This window comes from Gossypium hirsutum, chromosome A08, assembly GCF_007990345.1.
Source record: "Gossypium hirsutum isolate 1008001.06 chromosome A08, Gossypium_hirsutum_v2.1, whole genome shotgun sequence".
NCBI classification, from domain to species: Eukaryota; Viridiplantae; Streptophyta; class Magnoliopsida; order Malvales; family Malvaceae; genus Gossypium; species Gossypium hirsutum.
This window is the reverse complement of record NC_053431.1, coordinates 107,166,930-107,187,940: the sequence shown is the minus strand read 5'-3', so window position 1 is coordinate 107,187,940 and position 21,011 is coordinate 107,166,930. Positions and strand designations below refer to the sequence as shown.

Sequence of the window (21,011 nt, the reverse complement as noted above, 5' to 3'; positions counted from 1 at the left end):
GCAGGCATCACCGTAGCCCTCAACCACAATGACAGTTGGGAGTGAATTTTAATCGGGTTTTCTATTATTCATAGAATTATTTAATGGCAATGTCAACATTTAATTTTATTATGTCTCAGAAAACGTCTAACAGACGTGACATGTAGAGCCGTCCATTTTAGAAGGGCCCAAAATGATAGTTGGATTTTTTTGTCTGCAACTGCCCATCCATCGTCCACCCTACTTTTAAAACATAAAATAATATATCGTCACCGTAATCCTTAGGAACGGTCACTGTTTACTTTGAAAAATGGGCCCATTAACCCATTTTATCTTAAAAGAGTAGCTTCTATTTTGTTGTTGGGCTACCATTAATGGAAAATATTTTTACTTATAGGTCAAAACTCTGCCCAATATTTATTTTTGATTTTATTTAGATTTAAAGAGATCATCACTATTTAATATTTTTATCATATACCATTTCCACATTGTAATTCATTGTTTATTTCCTTTTTCTTCTTTACAATACATTTAAGGGTCCTTTTAGATGGGTAGTGCGTTTGATTGTAGTTAGTGTAAAATTTGTGGTAACGTTGATATTAAATATTATAGCGATGCTGTAACGTGAGACAAAAAGAAAGCTAAACGCATCGCACTAGAGGTAAATGCCCATCCAAAGAGGCCCTAAGATTGTTATTATTAAAGAGATGACCAAATTTTAAGGTGAGATTGTAGGAAGGAATGGAAACGTGAAAAGAAAATAAATTAAGAATGTGTTTGGTTGGGAAGAAAAGTGAAAGAAAAGAAAACAAGGGAAATAGTCATTTTTCCTCCTAATGCATAAAAACTAATATTTTCAAATTGAAAAAAAAAAAAGATGAGAGAAAATGAGAGAGATGTGTATGTTAGTTTAAAATTATGTATTTTTAAATTTTTTTTTTCTATCTTTCATTTTTTTCAACTTTACCAAGCAATTGATGAAAAGAAAATTGCTTTTTTCTTCCAATTTTTCCATATTTCCTACCAATCATACTTATGGAAAGAAACTTTATATTTTTTATCTTTTTATTTTTCCATCTCTATAATTTTCCATTTTTCCAATTTTTTTCCACTCTACCAAGAAAAGTCCTAATGATATTGTTACACACAACATCTAGAAAAGCCCTAATGATATCACTACACACTACATCTAGCTAGTAAGTCGTCATCAACTCCAACAATAGCATCTATAATGATGTTTTGAAACCAGATCGCTGGTTGAACTGATTAGGCCCTCAATTTCTCTATTGACTGATCTAGTTTCAATTAAATAAAGGAAAAGTACACCAACAATCACTCAACTTTGGTTAAAATAATATTTCAGTTAATAAGCTTTCAAAAGTGACAACTTAGTCACTAAACTTTATGAAAATTAAAAATATGTCACTAATAGTATTTTTCGTTACAGATGTAACGGAGAGTTGACGTGGCCCATTAACTAGCCATGGAATGATGAACATCATATTTAACTAGCTACGGTGGAAGCCCACCTATTTTAAAAGAACCATAACTGGGGTAATTGGTGAAGAAGAAGAAGAAGAAATAAAGATATCTACTACAATTCTGTCATGCTACTGTGGAAACCCAACCAATCTAAGGACTTCTTGGTTGAATGACAACCTAGGTAGGAGGTTTTCTTGGTGCAAGAAGTATGGGAGTGGGTTTCAAAATGCATGTTATTTTCTCACCTGGTTTGATCCACCATTGACACCCCTTGTTCACGAATTGTGTTATTGGGTGTTTTGAAAAAAGTCAGGATAGCAGAAGATGCAAGAATGAGGGAGAGAAAAATATGGTTGATGATGTTGTTATTTGTAATTTTGTTGTGGTTTTTGAAATGAAAAACCAGCTTATGGTTTTTTTTGGATCAATGTTTTTAGTGACTGTTGGTATTGTTCAAAAACCAACTTATGTGCAAGGAGGAGGCAGTGTTAAATGGTTAAAGGGGTTTAGTGTGTGAGTTAAAAGTATGTTATCTGTAATTTGTTTTATGTACTGGATCTTGAAAAGTTTAATTTATAGAATATTTTAATTTTTGCTTTATGGAATGGATTACAAACAACAAGCATATTTTGTACAAATGAAACAAAAGCATAAAACATGGCAAAACATTGTAATTCTTTCATTAATTAAGGCCAAACTGTTTACAAAAACATGATCATATTGTATGACTTGTAACTACATATGCTTAGAAGGTCAAATTGTTTCCAAATTTGCCTACAATACAATTGAACTTAGTTAAATTGTAGGCAAATTTACAAAAAAAAAATAAAAATGTAGGTATCTGTCTAAGTTTAGATATCAGTCGCGTCAATGTAGCTATCTGTCTAAGTTTAGATATAAGTAGCATCAATGTAGTTATCTATCTAAGTTTAGATATCAGTAGCATCAATGTAGCTATCTGTCTAAGTTTAGATATCAGTAGCAATAATAGGCAAATTTACAATAAGGAATTGCCTAAGTTTAAACTTCCATCTTGCAAGTTTGGTTCACAGTGTCATCAATGGGTTTGAGATAGATTGCTTTTGAGTAGAAGACATCCATCTAACAGTGGTTGGTTGTCAAGCTGGTTTCTGCTTGAATGGAAGGTTTTCTCTTTGAGCAACTTTTTGATGAGTTGGGGTAGCTTCTGTTGGATCTGGTACCCTGAGTGTAGTATATTTGTTTATAAATTTGTAATTTTTTGAATAGATTAATTAATAAAATAAATTCATTGATTACAATTAATATACTTTGTATTATTTCCTCAAATGGTTTTTGCATACAGTGCAAAATAAAAAAAAATATTGTTCATTGGTTGTCCAATGTTTAACTTATACTAAGCAGTATTGTGTGGTTGGATTGTAATAAAAAAAGACGGGTTGTATTAGTAAATGAAACTAAACATGTCCTTAGTCTAATCGGAAATAAGCAAACTAATTTTTAATACTGATATGTCGTCTATCAAGTCCAATTATGGAGATGCCTTGTCTTGGCTATCGATAAAGACATAAATATGATTTACTGAACTGACAGTACATGGAATATGACCCAAACAAAAGAGATACTGAATCTGTTTATGAATTTATTCACTTGTGAAGTTTATATCATGGCATACCTAAATATTGACTGGATGACGGGCTATATATATGTGACTCATACACTTTGATGTAAGTAAAAGCCTGAGTTCGAATAGATAAGGAACCAAAAGCTGGTTCGTTGGGTCTACGACTTTTGTAGTACATAGCGCTATTCACAACAATAGAATTCATGGCCTGAGACATGGGTAAATGATATCCTCTTATTGGCATTACATGGTTGATGAAAAGTAAACATGGTCATTAGTCTTTCGACTTTGTGATGAATGACTTAATTGCTATTCGATATTAATTGACTTTTCGTGGAAAAGATATAATGGTTTCCATGAGATAAAATAGGATCATATTGGGAGAGCGGATATTATCCTAAAGAGATCAAGGATATCCTATGAGGGTAACATACTTATGACAATATCATTGGACGAGCACTAAGTAGTTGCTTTCAAAAAGGTATGTGGTTAGGGAGAGCTCAGTCATGATACTATACTGGAATGACTTCGTGACTAAATGAGTTTATAAATAATAGGTGAAAAGTTGGAACTTAATTATGAATTATTTGAGCCCTAATTATATATGTCTAATCGGTCCCTCTACTAGCTTGTTGAAACCAGAAATAAATTACAAGTTTGAATAGAAATGAACAAAATGAATAGGAAAAGAGAAATGAAAAACATTCAGAAATGATTATAACTTTTTTTGAAATGGAAAAATGGAATCATTTGGAAATGATTATAGGTTTCCAAAAATGATAATGGAAATGATCCATTTATAATTCTATATGTATTACTTAAAAATGATCAGAAGAATGAGCTTCCTTTTTAGCTATTTTAAAGCTAAAAAATAAAAATAAATAATTTAGTCACAGTGAACATGTTGAGTTATGAAATATTGAACATATTTTCTCAAAATTTCACCAAGGGTAAAATCATCAAAAAAATTATAGAGACTAAAATCGTCAAAATTTTAATAGGGGTAAAACAGGGATGAGAAAATTATTTAATATAGAATATTAAAGTTTATTTTGGGAAATAGAAAACTGAACCAGGTTAGATCATATTAAAAGGCCAAAAAAGTACTCGTCATTGGACTCGATGTGAGAGAGTCCCAAAACCCCTCATATAACAGGAAGGGGATGCCAATCCTAGTAGTAATACTAGAGTATGTCATCCACCCCCTCCTACTTTAAGTAGGAAGTTGTTTTTCTATTTGAAATAATTCATTACAACTCAACAATTACCTTCTCTTTCTATAAATAAATGGCACTAGTAGAGTTATGAACACAATTTAAGAAAGATTGACACTCTTTCGAAAAATAGATATAATTTATTTTCAAATAATAAATATATATTTCTAAAATAACAATTCTACCGGTTTCTATTAAAGAAGAGAATATTTCCATTTTCACCCCAAATAAAATAGAGATATCTTTTTTTTAGTTTTATGTTTCAATTCAATTGGTTCAAGTCCACATTCGAAAAAGTTCATGGTACAAGAATAGTAGAGAAGATCGTCTGGTTGAAAGCCGAGAACAACAAATATCTACTAAGCCGAAAACACAAGTATGATGATAGGTGCTAAAAGTAACATGTTTTAGCTTCATTCTTAATACGGTTTTGGGTGATTATTCGATGTTAATGGTAAATTGTATGCTCCTAATCGTTTAAATCTATGTTTTTATACTTATGAGAGCATTTTGGAGCAAAACGAGCGAAAATTAGAAAATTGGAGCGAGTTACAAGAGCTACAAGGGTTGGACCATTCCATATGGCCGTGTAAGCCACACGGCCATGTGGCGAGCCGTGTCAATTTCACGAATTACACTTAAAATAGCAGAAAAACATGATTTTAAGGGTTTTTTAGGCATTCTTAGACCTATATATGAAAAAATAAGAAGATAGGACTCACCGTCATAGAATAGTCAAGAAAACAACTTGAAAAACACCATTGAAGCCGATTCTAAAATAGATTTCTGTCAAAATTGAGGATTCCATTTTGATTTCTTTGTTTCTTATGGTTATATTGTGTTTTGGATGTTTTTATTTTCAAGCATAAACTAATTTTCTAAACACCTAGAGAGATGAACCCTATGATGGATTCTACTGTTCGAGTTTTTTTTTACGCAATAAATACTTAGATCTTGTTCTTAATTATGTGTGCTTAATTCTTAGTTTAATATTTCTAGACTATTTATCCATATTTTGTGTGCTTAAATTGGAGAAGGAACCATGTTTAAGAGTAAATCTAACGTAATTGAGTGAAGTTGCATGCAATCCTAGAAATAGGACGACATAAATCTATCGCATTAGATTCAAATCTAATAGGAGAATCCATAAATTGAGTTAATGCGATAATAGAGGTTTAAATTAGAAAGAAATTTCAATTAATCAACCTAGAGTCAGTTGCTCTTATTCTTGAAAAAAGATATTAGCATAATTTAGGGATTTCTACGGATCAAAATACTAAGTGAAGAAACTGCGTAATTTAGATTGATAATGACAGATAAAATCTAGGTGAATTCTTTTATGGGTATTGTTTAGCTTCTTGGTTGTTTACTCGATTATTTTCTTGATTTATTCTTTGTTGCGTTCGTAGTTAATTAATGTAGTTAATTTTTGTTATCAATCAATTACTCGAATTTATAGATTAAATAATAGAAAGATGGTAATTACTAGTACTTTTAGTCTTCGTGGGAACGATATCTTTGCTCACCGTTACTATACTATTAATTGATAGGTACACTTGCCTTAGTCAAATTTTTGTTAGTTTCGTGGACATCAAGTTTTTGGCGTCATTCTTAGGGATTAAAATATTAGGAAAATTTTATTCTATTAATTTAGTCATTTTATATTTTTATTTTAATATTTTTTATTTCTAATTTAATTGTTACATTCTAATTTTTCGTTTGTTTGATTCTGACAGTTTCTTTTGGTTTATGACTAGAGGAAACCTTTTAGAATCGTTAGTTTATGATAGTGAAATCGAGAAAACTACTCACAAAAATCGAAGAGAAGTTAGAAAAGCCAGGCAAATTTAATAGATTTTAATAGACGGTCAAGAGGAAAAAGATATTACTGTGGAAATGGATGATAATCAAAATAATCAGCAGCCTCTTCCTCGTCGTTCTATGTTTGATTGTGCTAAGCCTACTCTAATTGGGGCTGAATCGAGTATCGTTAGACCGACTATTGCGGCAAACAAATTTAAGCTAAAGCCGAACACAATTCAGATGGTACAACAATATGTTCAATTTGATGGGTTGTAAAATGAAGATCTAGATGCTCATTTGGCTAACTTTCTAAGGACAAAACAGTGGTTGAATTCATTTCCACAAGGTTCTATCACGACTTGAGATCAGATGATTGAAAAGTTTCTGTTGAAGTACTTCCCACCGGCTAAAAAAGTTAAGTTGAGGAACGATATTTCTTCTTTTGCTCAAATTGATTTGGAGGCATTATATGATGAATAAGAGAGATTTAAGGATCTTTTGATAAGGTGCCCTAATCATTAGTTACCTTTGTGGTTACAAGTTCAAACCCTTTACAATGGTTTGAATCATTCAATTAGGTAACTAATTGATGCAATAGCTGGCGAAACATTGAATAATAAGACACCTGAGGCAACTCAAGAGTTTATTGAGAAGATGGCACTGAATAACTATCAGTGGCAAGTCATGAGAACGAAACTGATTAAAGTAGCAGGTGTTTTTAATATTGATGCAGTTTCTATGTTAGCAAGTTAGGTTGAAGCTTTAGGTAAAAAAATTTAATGGTTTGAATTTTTCTAAGCAGGTGAATCCAATAGTGCAATGTGATGCGAATGGAGCGGGGATGATTAATTCAGAATGTTTACCCTTCGATTCTAGCATGGAGCATGACCAAGTTAACTTAATGGGTAACAATTCTAGACCTCAAAATAACCCCTATAGCAGTAATTATAATCTAGGATGGAGGAACCATCCAAATTTTTATTGGGGTGGTCAAGGAAATCAAAGGTCCCCCTCTGGGTTTTCAACAACCATATCAGCAAGAAAAGAAATCAAAACTTGAGGAGATGATAGTCAAATTTATTTCGGTGTCTGAAACTCAATTTCAAAACACTGAGATAGCTTTGAAAAATCAGCAAGCATTGATTCAAGGGCTTAAAAATCATATTGGACAGCTTGCTAAACTGGTTCCGGAGAGACATCAAGGTAGCTTACCTAACAACACTGAAACTAACCCAAAGGAGCAAGTCCACGCAATCACTGTTAAAAGCATGAAAGGGTTAGTTAAGCCTGAAAAGAAGGTAAATCTAGAAGCTATTAAAAAAAATGATTGGGTTGAGGAAAGCAAGAAAAAGCATAAGCCGGTGGTTAGTACAAACCATGAATTCCATATCTGGTAGCATTGAAATAAGACCGCATAAAAGAACAATATGGTAACCTTCTTGAGCTTTTAAAAAAATTACATATTAACTTCCCTTTTGTTGAAACTTTTTCGTAGATGCCCAAAATATGTAAAATTTTAAAGAAGTTATTAACAAAGAAAAGGAAATTAGACGACTTGTCAATTGTGGAGCTCAATGAGGATTGCTCGACCATTCTCCAAAATAAACTACCCAACAAGCTTAAAGATCTTGGGAGTTTTACTATTCCTTTTCCTATTGGTAGTTTAAATGTTGAAAAAACTTTGGTTTATTTGGGGGCTAGTATAAATGTTATACCCTATAAAATGTTTAAACAACTTGGTCTCGGGGAACAAAAACCCACTGGGATGAATATTCAATTAGGTATCCTAGGGGTATTATTGAAGATGTACTTGTTAAAGTCAATAAATTTATATTCTCTGTTAATTTTATTATATTGGACACGGATAAGGATATTGAGATACCCATGATCTTAGGTCGACCATTTTTAGCCATTGCTAGAACTATTATTGACGTGGGTAGTGGTGAACTTGTGCTGAGTGTAGGTGATGAAAATGTTACTCTTCAAGCACGCGATTTTGTTAGAGTTCTTAGTGAGAGAGATGATACTTATCATTCTGTTAATGTTAGTAATCATGCGGTTCAATAGGAATTCACTAATGAATGCGTGTTCAAACCATATCCTTCTAATAGTGATAAAAATCAAGGGATGAGTGAAGACCGAATGGTGCAGCTTAATGAACTAGATGAATGACGAACAAAGGCTAATGAGCAACTGAGAAAACACAAGGAAGTAATAAAGCAACGCCATGATGTGCATGCAAAGAGGACGAACCAATTCAAAGTCAGGGATAAAGTGCTGCTAGACAAGTCAAATCCACGAATGTTCCCTTCGGAGCTTAAGTCAAGAGGGTGGAACTCATTTGTGGTACAAAATGTATTTCCATACGAAACCATTAAGGTAACACACCCTGATTACAACACATTCAAGGTAAACAATTTTCGTCTCAAATTTTATTTTGGTGGTAATACTAACAACGAGAGAAATGAGCTTTGGCTCCAATATCCGTCTTAAGAATTAGCTTAAAAAGGGAAGTCAAACTTAGACTCTAAGAAGCGCTTCTCGCAAGGTAACTAGAGTGTTTTATTTTACTTATTTCTTCATTTTAATTTCATGTTATTTTAAAAAAAATTGAAAAGAAAAAGAAAAGAAAAAAAACTTTTGGAAAAAAAGAAAAGAAAAAATTCTTGAAAAAGAATTTTTTTAAAATAAAAAAATAAAAAAAAAACTTTTGAAACAATTAAAAAAAAGGTTCACACGATTTGGGGTGATCCACACAGCCGTGTGCATACTGAAGCTAATTTTTTCAATTTTATTTTAACCCACACGGGCACAGAGAGTTACACAGCCTAGAGAAATGGCCGTGTGAGACAAACGGCCTAGAACATGGGCATGCAGTATACCATGTGACCTACACACCCTCGCACACGTGCGTGGGAGAAGCAAATGATCATTGCACACGGCCGTGTGTGACACACGGGCATGTCTTAGGCCTATGGATACTGGGCTTATTTTTACCTATTTTTCATCACACAAGGACTAACTAATTCCACACGGCTGTGTGGCTCACATGACCATGTACTGTTTTTTTTTCTTCTTTAAAGCTATTTTTTATTCCTTTGTTCCTCCCTATACCAATCCCTATTTTTATTTTATTTTTTTATTTTCTAAATTTATATATATTTATTTATTAGTTTATTTTCTGGATTTATATCTTTTATTTTACTTTTTTTATTATGCATTTTTTTTTATGTTTTTTCAATTATTTTCTTCTAGTTCGTAATCTCTTTATCTTTTTTTGTCTATTTTCTTAATAGTTTTCTTTGAAACATGTACTTCATTTAAAATCGCCTGCGATTTAGGTTTTCACTATTCTAGAAAATTAATCCAAATTCTGGGCAGTTTCAGTTCTCTCTCTCCCTTATGATATTTTTCTTACTCTGTTTCTATCTGTTTGTACATTAAGGATAATATAACTTAAGTGTGGAGAGGTTGTTTATATACTAATGTGATAAAATCCTTGAATTATTTTTTGTTTTAAGTAATTTTCTCACAACTACCATTGAAGTAATTTCTTTTAATCTAGAGTTTTTATTGATTCTGTTTTGGGATTTATTTGTGGATTTTTGTGAATTGTGTGATTTATACTTTAAGACACAAGAGATTCAAGCAAGATAAGCCATTTTTCAGAAATTATTGTTTTAGGTTGTCTCCCTGAATTGAAGAACTATCCTGAAATTTTAAATTTACAACTTTGACATCAAAACCATAATTTTTTCAGTTTTTGAGCCTATAGTGCATAAATCTTCTCATGCTCATTTTATTTTTAGTTGTGAGTATGTCGACTTGATCTATTATCCTAGAATTTACTTCGGTTATACATGCCAAGACCACATTATTCATTTGATATACTAAGATGATAGAAGCACTTAGGATTTAACTCACCTAACATTTAATCAGCTTACTTGTTGTATTAACCCTTAGTGAACCTCATTGATCCTATCACATTTTTTTTGTTTAACCCGTTAATATTAACATGTAACTTGTATTTATGTTTTAAATTATCCCTTTTATTGACTCCTTTTTTATCAAGATTTGATTTGGTTAGTTACCAAACTATGTTTCATTATTTGCATTGCTGAATTTTACTTTATTCTTAAAAAAATAGAAAAAAATAAAAAATAAAAAAAATTGATTGAGCTTGAATCATTAGCTTCATACTGTGTTAAAAAGCTCATTTTTATTCTTTATTTCTTGTTGATGAAAATTCTTTTAATTCAACAAATGTTTCTTTTCTAATTTGGTACCTTATCAACTCGATCCTCGATTATAACCAACTTTTCTAACCTTTTCCATACCTTCAACCTAAGCTCCATTACAACCTTGTAAAGACCTCTTAATTGGTGTGTCATCTCATTCTACAGTGGTGGAGATTTGATTTTCAAGCAAGCTTATGGTAATAACATTTTTCATTTGACTATTGAGTGCATATTACTTGAACCTTAAACACTTTGAGTGAGTGTTTTGAGTAAATCTTTAGTGAGGATGTTATTTCTTATTGAGTTTGAATTTCAGGTAATTTTTTAGATAGGGGAGATGCCTAATGTTTTTAAAGCTTTAAATTCTCTGCTTGGATTGCTTATGTTGTTTAGTGTCATTTTAGTGTGAATTTCCAATTCATGATTATCTATAGATTATTCTAGGACATTATCGGTGGAAATAATAAATTGAGAGAGTTAACTTGATTGTAGGTTGAGGATTTTGCTTGAGGACAAGCAAACGTTTAAGTATGGGGATATTTGATAGGTGTTAAAAGTAACATATTTTAGCCTCATTCTTAATGCGTTTTTGGGATATTATTCGATGTTAATGTTGAATTTTATGCTCCTAATCCTTTAAATCCATGCTTTTATACTTAGGAGAGCATTTGGGGAAAAAGGAACAAAAAATGAGTGAAAATCAAAAAATCGGAGCGAGTTACAATAGCTACATGGGCTGGACCATTCCACACGGTCGTGTGAGCCAAACGGGCTACCACACGACCATGTGGTAGGCCATTTTGATTCTGTGAATTGCACTCCAACCTAGAATGCAAGTTTTTACAAAACAACTCCAACCTAAATAATTTCAAAAAGTAAATTTTTTTTAGCATCATTAATGTAACCTCCGAGATTCGGCTATAACGTCTAAGCCGGGTTTGGAGTATTACTTTTAGTGGTATCAGAGTCCGATTCAAAATTTAGACTGTGTATTTTAAATCGATCTACATGCATATTTTAAAATATTTTTAGAAAAGCCTTTTTGTATTCAATTTAAGGATTTAAAACTTTGAAATTCTGAGACTCCCGAAATTGATCCAAGATAAGTTTTCTTTTTACTTAAACTTTAGATTATGAAAGCTTAGATTTAAGATAATATACTTTTAGATAGTCAGACTCTGATTGAAAACACTCAAGTGATAACATAAAATTTGTTTTTAAAATTTGTCAGATAAAATTCATAAAATTTAGTAATAAGCGAAATGAAAACCCAAGGTATATGGACTATTGGTAAGTGATTTTGAAGAGCGCAACATCAAGTAGCTCAAGATTAGTCATTAGCTTTTTAAGGACTTGTGTCTAACTCTGAGACAAATTACATCCTTAATGCGTCTACCGCTAAAGGTAGAAGTCAAGAGACTAGAGATGATGCAATATTCCAAGCAATGCTGGAAATTGAAGAAAAAGTTTTTTGATACTACAGTTAAGAAGAACAATATTTTAGAAAAGAGTAAATAGTTGGAACATGAAAGAAAGGAAAAGAATGAAGAAAGGAATAAAAGGAAATCTACTTATATTAGCCTAAATTCACGACATTTAAAGTGAGCCAAAGAGGACAAACCTTAACAGAATGTTGTAAAAGCTCATACTGGAGTTTCTATTCAATCAGCGAGAATTTTTTTTGTAAGTTTTGTAATAAGCATTATTCAAGCGAGTGTTGAAAAAGTCAGGAACATGCCTAAGAAGTGGGTCTGCAGTGCACTGTGTTACGAATTGTCCACAATGTAACACCCCTAAACCCGTCCTAGACGTTATGGCCGAATTTGGCCGTGTCACATGTGAGTGCTTTTTAGAAAACCTTAGCGAGTTGAAAATTTGTCCAGATTGTCATCTTTACTTAGGTCGTGAAATCCCTACTCCAAATATCAAGCGGAAACATTTCATAAACGAGGAAGCTAAAACATCATTAATTCTTAAATCAATAATCTATCAATTTAAAATCCCAAAATATACCCAAAAACAATTCGAGTCTGAATACATATCCAATCCCCAAAAACAACTTTTAAGGTAAAACAGGAAAATAATTTTACTCATAAATCCATTAAATGTCTACCAGTGGTCACCATCGAGCCCTCCGTCACACCGATCCATCTACTGCTGGGGATTACCTGACAAACAAAATAAACAAAAGGGTGAGTTTTTACAAACTCAATGTATACATCCCCACAAATAGCTTGCATACAAACAGATAGAATAGTATAGTTATTCGGCCTTAGCCATACAGATATTGCAGGCATAACAGATCAGATATCAGAAAACATGCCCACCAACCTTGCACACCATCTCCGTCCAACCCAACACACCATGTGGGGATAAAATCGACCCACCCATCCCTGCACACTGTATATGGGGATATAATCGACCCATCTAACCCTACACACCATAAAGTACCGCATCGCAGCACATATCATAAGTATGCAGCTTAGCTGCCAGATAACAGGTTAATCGCCTCTCAGACTTCCTTCTTTTCACAATAATCCCAACCCTATGCAATGCACATAAATATCATGGCATGCTATTATGCAGATAACAGATCATATCAACATCATGTCAAAGTAGATTTACAGAATCAGACAGACACACATGCTTATAATAAGATACTTTTCAGTAACCAATCAGAGCATAGGGACTAAGTAACGCATACTGCCCCTACAGTCAGGTCATAGTCAACTTAGGCGACCCGTGTAACCTTACATAACAAATCAACAAAATTGGGCTCACATGCCCGTGTGCCCTACCCGTATGGGCCCACACGCCTGTGTGGGTCACACGCCCTAGGTTGGCCTTGCCCGTGTGGATCTTATGGCCTGGCCCAGATTTTCACATGCCTGTGTGATTCACCCGTATAGGCCCACACGCCCGTGTGGCCCACATGACCCATTTGCCAGAGCCCATGCCTTGCACACGTCTTACAAGCCGTCACACACCCATGTCCGTCGCACCCTTATGACGAGCGCACGACTTGGCTCGTCAGTGGTGCACCCATGGCTCGCGACGCAGGCTACCACACGGGCAGGCCACACGCCCGTGTGGCGTCGACAGGCCACTTTTTGGCTTTCGCCGAAACTCATTTGCTGCGTCATCTGAGTACACACCTGGTTCGTTTTCGCTACTAATCCAACCACGAGTACTCTAAAGCCTGACATTGATAATACCGAGCCCAAAATTAGTCAGTTAAATCGACATACTTAAGTACTGTCAAATCTCAAAAGAGAGATCTACTTACCTTCAACGAAGAATGATGTTTCCTTGCTGTTTAGAACTCGATTACTGATTTACAGAGCCTTGGATATTCCCTAAACAGCAACCAAAATCCCTCTTAAACAATCTCTAAAGGAAATCACGAAACTTATTTAAAGCGATACTTACCGAAACGACAGAACTGCTAGCAATAAGCCTAAACTTATCGAGAAAAAAAAAAGAAAAAAGAAGGGAAAGAAGAAAAAGAGAAAGGGAATTTCGGCAGCAAGGGGAAATTGGGAAAAAGAAACGACAGAAAAAAACTTTTGTTAAAAAGAAGGGAATAAGCCCTAATTTTCCCTAAACTCCAACTCAGATTCCTGATAAAGCCTATCTCTTAGCCAAAACTTACAACAAAAATAATCCCAACGCTACTACAGGGAATCGAACTCCAGACCTCTAACACACCAACACACATCTTAACCACTAGACCAGCAGGCCCATTCTGTTAGGTTTTTACCATCAATTCCTTAAAAGTCCACTAACCTAGAGTCAGGCTTACTCAAATAAAAACCAAAATTTAGCCCAAGTTAAAACTTGATCTTGGGACCTCCCAAACACACCTTAGAGCACTTAATCACTTAAACCACTATATTTTTTTAAGAAAAAAATAAAACCAAGCAAAAGTTCCAATATTTTCACGACCAAAAAGCACAAAAGCCGAAACCATAGAAATTTGGGGCGTCACAACTCTACCCTCCTTAAAGAAAATTCATCCTCGAATTTTACCTGATTAGAAAAGGTGAGAATACTGCTGCCGAATTGCATCCTCTGGCTCCCAAATAGCTTCCTCAGTGCTATGATTCCGCCACAGCACATTCACCAAGGGAATAGATTTCCTACACAGAACCTTAACGTCCCGACCCAAAATCTGAATTGGCTCCTCCTCGAATGTCAGATCTGGTCTAACCTCAATCACCTCCAAAGGCACAATGTGTGTGAGATCAGAGTGATAACGTCTCAACATCGAGACGTGGAACACGTCATGTATGCGATCCAACTTTAGAGGTAGCTCCAACTGATATGCGACTGGCCCCACTCGCTTCAAAATCTGGTACGACCCAACAAATCGAGGACTCAGCTTGCCCTTACGGCCGAACCTCAAAACATTCTTCCATAGTGAAACCTTAAGAAAAACCATGTCTCCCACAAAATACTCGATGTCCTTCCTTTTTAAATCCGCATAGGACTTCTGTTTATCAAAAGCCACTTTCAGTCGATCCCGAATCAAGCGAACCTTATCCTCAGTCTCTAAAACCAACTCCGGACCCAGAACACGCTGCTTACCCAACGCAGTCCAGCACAAAAGAGTGCGACACTTATGACCATAAAGTGCCTCATAAGGTGCTATCTATATACTAGACTGATAAATGTTGTTGTAAGCGAACTCTGCTAGAGGCAAGTGCTCCTTCCAACCTCCTCGGAAATCTATAAACATCCTCTCAACATATCCTCCAATATCTGAATCATCCTCTCTGACTGACCATCTGTCTGAGGATGAAAAATAGTGCTGAAGTCAAGACGAGAACCCAAAGCCTCATGAAGCTTCTGCCAAAATCGAGACGTAAAACGAGTATCCCTATCAAATATGATCGAGACAAGTACCCCATACAGCTTCACTATCTCAGAAATGTACAGCTTGGCCTACTTCTGTAAAGAGAAGTCTGTCCTAACAGGAATGAAATGTGCAGTTTTGGTCAATCGTTCTACAATGACCCAAACAAAGTCCTTCTTAGTGGGTGTTAGGGGCAACCCACTAACGAAGTCCATCGTTACTCGCTCCCATTTCCACATTGGTATCTTAACTGGCTGTAGCAAACCCGAAGGTAACTGATGCTCAGTCTCAACCTGCTGACAAGTCAAACAACGAGCAACAAAATCGGTCACTTCACGCTTTAACCCTGGCCACCAGTACAACTCTCGGAGATCTTTACACATCTTATTCCTACCAGGATGCATAGCGTACAGACTATTATGCGCTTCCCTCAAAATCGACAGCCTCAAATCCTCATCATTGGTACACAGATCCTACCTTGAAAGCACAATACCCCATCATTATTCAGCCCAAAATCTATAGTAGTCCCAGTCTCAACCTGGCAAAATTGCATATCGAGATTCTTATCCTCTAACTGCTTAGCTCTAATCTATTCAATCATGTCGGCTTCACTTGTAGCTCTGCCAGAAGACTTCCTTCGTCATAAAGACTCAATCGAATGAACATTGCTCTCAGATCGGTCACAGCCCTAAAGTTTAATGCATCGACCACCACATTGGCCTTACCGGGGTGATACTCAATATTGCAGTCGTAGTCCTTGAGCAGCTCAACCCATTGATGCTGCCTAAGATTTAACTCCCTCTGAGTGAGGAGATACCTGAGACTCTTATGATCAGTGTAGATGGTACACTTCTCACCGTACAGGTAGTGCCTCCAAATCTTCAATGCAAAGACAACTGCCACCAACTCCAAATCATGCGTCGGATAATTAGCCTTGTGAATCTTAAGTAGTCGATACGCATAGGCAACTACCTTACCGTCTTGCATCAAGACGCAACCCAAACCCACGTGTGACGCATCACTAAAAACCACAAAGTCCTTACCAGGCTCAAGTTATATCAGAACTAGAGCTTGATTCAAAACTGTTTTGAGCTTCACAAAGCTCTCCTGTTATACGTCAGTCCAAACAAAAGGAACTCTTTTGCCCAACAACTTAGTCAACGACGCTGCGATCAACGTGAACCCTCTATAAAACGTCGGTAATACCATGCTAGTCCCAAAAAACTGCAAATTTCTAACACACTCTTTGGCTGTTTCCAATCCAACACAGCTTCAATCTTTCGAAGATCTACACGAATCCCCTCAGTAGAAACTACATGACCTAGAAATGTCACTTCCCGAAGCTAGAACTCACACTTCGTGAACTTCGCATACAACTGTTTCTCACAAAAGATCTGTAGAACTATTCTTAAATGCTCATCGTACTCGTCCTTAGACTTAGAATACACCAAAATGTCATCGATGAACACTACTACAAACTGATCCAAGTAGGGCTAAAACACACGGTTCATCAAGTCCATGAATGCCATTGGAGCATTAGTCAACCTAAAAAACATGACTAGAAACTCGTAATGCCCATAACGAGTCCCAAATGCCATCTTATGCACATCCGCCTCTTTCACCCTTAACTGATGATAACCTGACCATAGATCAATTATAGAAAAAACTAAAACCCCTCTGAACTGATCGAATAAATCATCTATCCTCAGAAATGGGTACTTATACTTAATCGTCAACTTGGTCAATTGACGGTAGTCGATACACATCCTCATTGTACCATCCTTCTTCTTTACAAACAGAACAGGTGCTCCCCACGGAGACACACTAGGACGAATAAACCCACAATCTGAGCATTCAGTTCTGCTAGTTCATTCAGTGCCATTCAATAAGGAGCGATAGACACCGGAGCTGTACCAGGAATCAACTCAATCCCAAATTCTACCTCACGGCTCGGAGGTAATCTTGGTAATTCCTCTGGGAAAACATCTGAAAAGCCCCTCACCATTCAAATGTCCTTATCCCAAGAGTCTCTAGAATTCGAGACACTGATGTAGGCCAAAAACGCCTTACATCCTTTCCTCACCAACTTCTCTGCTGCCATCGCAGATATAACATTACTCAGATAATTTCGTCGTTCTCCAATCACGGCTATCTCATTATCCTCCTCGGTCCTTAGAAACACCCTCTTTCAGCATAATCCAGACTTACACGATGCTTCACCAGCCAATCTATACCCAGAATTAAATCTAACTCCCCAAACGGAAATTCTATCAGATCAGCCAAAAATACCATTCCTTAGACTTCCAACGGAACGCCTCTGAACAGTTTACTAACCCTAACAGACTGCCCCAACGGACTCACCATAGAAATCTCACTAGAAGTGCTCTCGTACCGTATTCCCAAAGTCTCAGACACCGAACATGCAACGAAGGAACGTGTAGAGCCTATGTCTATCAGTGCAACATAAGGTACATTAACAATTAAGAACGTACCCGTGATGACATCCAGAGCATCTCTATCCTCACGACGACGTGCAGCATAGACAAGTGTAAGCTGCCTCACCTCAGTCGGCCCAGCACCTCGGCCTGGTGCTCTCTGTCCTTGGCACATACCATTACCACCCCTAGCCTGGCCTCGGGCCTTAGATGGCTGTTGAACTACCCTCGGTGGCTATGCAGTCTCATTAGCTGAAGCTATCTGGTTACCCCTCAGTGGACAATCTTTAACCCGATGCTCAGTTGACCCACACCTCAGACAAGCTCCAGTAGACCTCCAACACTCGTCCGGATGGCGTCCTGTTGCAATGCTGACAAATTGCCACCCCAGCAGGTGTAACAGTAGGCCCAACTCTCATGGGCCCATCAGATCTGTCCTTTTTCCTAGGCCTCATCCCAGTACTAAAAGACTTAGAATCCCTCTTAACCTTTCCTTTCTCATGGTTTTAGCGCTCAGCGTGCTTGACTTCCTCCGCAATCTTGGCCTTCTTGACCAACACTGCAAACTCACGCTCCCTCTGTAGAGCTATCAAGACCCTCAAGTTATCCCAAAGGTCGTCCTCAAAACGAACACAGCGCTCATACCCAGTCACCACCAAGCCTCGTGCATAACGGCTCAGCCTAAGATAGTCGACCTCATACTCAGCCACTAAACGATCTCCTTGAGTAAGATTCAGAAACTCATGCCTCCTAGCGTTGATATAACTGGGCCCCACATACTTGCTCTAGAAGGCCGTCTTAAGCAAATCCCACGTCAGACTATCAGGCTGAGTGTCATCCCTAACCGTCAGCCACCACTGATACGCTTCATCGCTAAGCAACGAAACAGCTCCCTTGAGCTTCTGCTCAGCAGTGAAATCCAGAACGCTCCGTGGCCTCCATTCAGTACTCAGCCACATTAGGAGAAACTCCAGCAATGCCCCTGAATACCTCGGCCCCATTGGATCGGAGTCATTTTGAAACCGACCCACAGCCTCCAGATCCAACATTAGCCCTAGCGATCCTCTCCAGGATTCACAGCATGGCCTGGGACAATGCGTCGTCCCCAACTGCACGGTCCTGAGACTCAGCACCAGTCTTAGTAACAGGTAACATCAGCGTCTCGCTAGTGTCCAGATTAGGGATCGTATAAGATGCGAAGGGCTTAGCTCGAATCCCTCTATGGCCTTTACCTCAGTCTCTAGTACCCCGTCCACGAGTACCACGTGTGCTCATCATAATTATCGAATTAATCTATATTTAGAAGTTTTATGCAAAATAGTATCAGAGTTTTAGAGTCAGTTATCGCGAGTAGTAAGCTAACTACGGTTTTCAGTTTACACTACCTAAAGTGTTTCATAACACATACACAGTATTTCAGATAGATATAGACAAAATTTTCAGTATAAACATGCTCTCCAACAGTACATATCAGAGTTTCAAAAAACTTACAGGATCAGTGCTGGAGGCTCAGTGTACCACATACTTACTATCAAAATATTTCGAATCGTTTCACAAATCATTTTCTTTAAACCAAATTTTGAAACTCAAAATTTACAGTCAAGTTTTGAACCTGGCTCTGATACCACTAAATATAACACCCCCAAATAAGTCCTAGACATTATGGCTGAATTTGACGGCGTTACATGTAAATACTTTTTAGAAAACCTCAGAGAGTTGAAAATTTGTCCAGTTTGTCATCTTTACTTAGGTCGTGAAATCCCTATTCCAAATATCAAGTGGAAACATTTCATAAACGCAGAAGCTAAAACATCATTAATTCTTAAATCAATAATCTATCAATTTAAAATCCCAAAATATACCCAAAAACAGTTTGAGTCTGAATACATATCCAATCCCCAAAAATAACTTTTAAGGTAAGACAGGAAAATAAATATTACTCATAAAATCCATTACATGTCTACCAGTGGTCACCATCGAGCCCTCCGTTGCACCGTTCCATCTACTGCTAGGGATTACCTGACAAACAAAATAAACAAAAGGGTGAGTTTTCGCAAACTCAATGTGTACATCCCCACAAACAACATGCATACAAACAGATAGCAGAGTACAGTTATTCGGCCTTAACCATACAGATATCGCAGGCATAACAGATCAAATATCAGAAAACATGCCCACAAACCCTGCACACCATCTTCGTCCAGCCCAACACACCATGTAAGGATAAAATCGACCCACCCATCCCTGCACACTGTATATGGGGATATAATCGACCCGTCCAACCCTACACACCATAAAGTACCGCATCGCAGCACATATCATAAGTATGTAGCTTAGCTGCCAGATAACAGGCTAATCGCCTCTCAGACTTTCTTCTCTTCACAACAATCCCAACCCTATGCAATGCATCATAAATATCATGGCATGCTATTATGCAGATAACAGATCAAATCAACATCATGTCAAAGCAGATTTACAGAATCAGAATGATACACATGCTTATAATAATATACTTTATAGTAACCAATCAGAGTATGGGGACTAAGTAACGCTTACTGCCCCTACAGTCAGGTCACAGTCGACTTAGGCGACCCATGCAACCTTACAAAACAAATCAGCAAAATTGGGCTCACACGCCGTGTGTGTAACACCCTTAACCCCGTCCTGTTACCGGAACAGGATTACAGAGTATTACCAGTCATTACAGTACATTTGCATATTAAACAAGTATCTAAATATAACTTTAATGGGTCCACAGTACTTTACAAGTGTAATTAAAACAAACCGAGATTCGATCGGAAGCTTATAAATTTTTTTCATAAAATTTTAAATTTTCTTCTTTTGAACTGTACCACACACCCGTGTGGCTAGTTTAACATGCTCGTGCAGCTTAGGACACACTCGTGTCCTCAACCCGTATGCAACACTGACTTTTAAACACGGCCATGACATACGTCCGTGTGGCCTGCCCGTGTACTAAACTGACTTTAAGACATGGCCGTGGCAACCAAGACACACGCCCATGTAACAAACCATGTGAGCTCAAAATGAACCTTGTATTTTAAAATTTACCAATCCTGCAAATTGTAGACAACAAGCATTTCAAAATTTCTCTATTCCATCAGTCCAAACATGATTAAACACACTTAAGACATCCTAGGTACATGCCATTATCAACAATTAACATACTTTACCTTATTGAGTTCGGGATCAGCTTGGGATGCTGATTCAACGATCCAACTTTAACTTAACCTGCGCACTGAAACAAACCGTACGCTGAGTATGAACTCAGTGGTATTTCTATAATCCGAACATTTAAAACATAACATACACTTATTATCCTATAATAATCATAAATATTCATTTATTCATTTCATAGATAATTTCTTTACAACTCATTCA

The 21,011-nt window shown here is 36.5% G+C and overlaps 1 protein-coding gene and 1 non-coding gene across 2 annotated transcripts; one reads left to right on the top strand and one right to left on the bottom strand.

Annotated features, from left to right (window-relative positions):
- The first annotated feature begins 6,174 nt into the window (after positions 1-6,174).
- On the top strand, positions 6,175-8,148 carry LOC107929648 (uncharacterized). The gene is made up of 3 exons (XM_016861139.1): positions 6,175-6,324; positions 7,254-7,379; positions 7,951-8,148. Exons 1-3 carry the CDS (start codon positions 6,175-6,177, stop codon positions 8,146-8,148), a joined length of 474 nt encoding a protein of 157 aa, XP_016716628.1.
- Positions 6,499-6,605, bottom strand: LOC121205877 (small nucleolar RNA R71). Its single transcript, XR_005900950.1, has one exon. It is a non-coding gene; the product is annotated as a small nucleolar RNA R71 (small nucleolar RNA).
- Positions 8,149-21,011: the final 12,863 nt, after the last annotated feature.

Bases quoted from the DNA above. Each gene is read 5' to 3' on its own strand.
- LOC107929648 (XM_016861139.1), top strand. From the start codon at position 6,175: ATGGATGATAATCAAAATAATCAGCAGCCTCTTCCTCGTCGTTCTATG. The intron at 6,325-7,253 runs GTACAACAATAT...CATATTGGACAG, and splicing joins AGCCGAACACAATTCAGATG to CTTGCTAAACTGGTTCCGGA. The intron at 7,380-7,950 runs GTAAATCTAGAA...GACACGGATAAG, and splicing joins TAGTTAAGCCTGAAAAGAAG to GATATTGAGATACCCATGAT.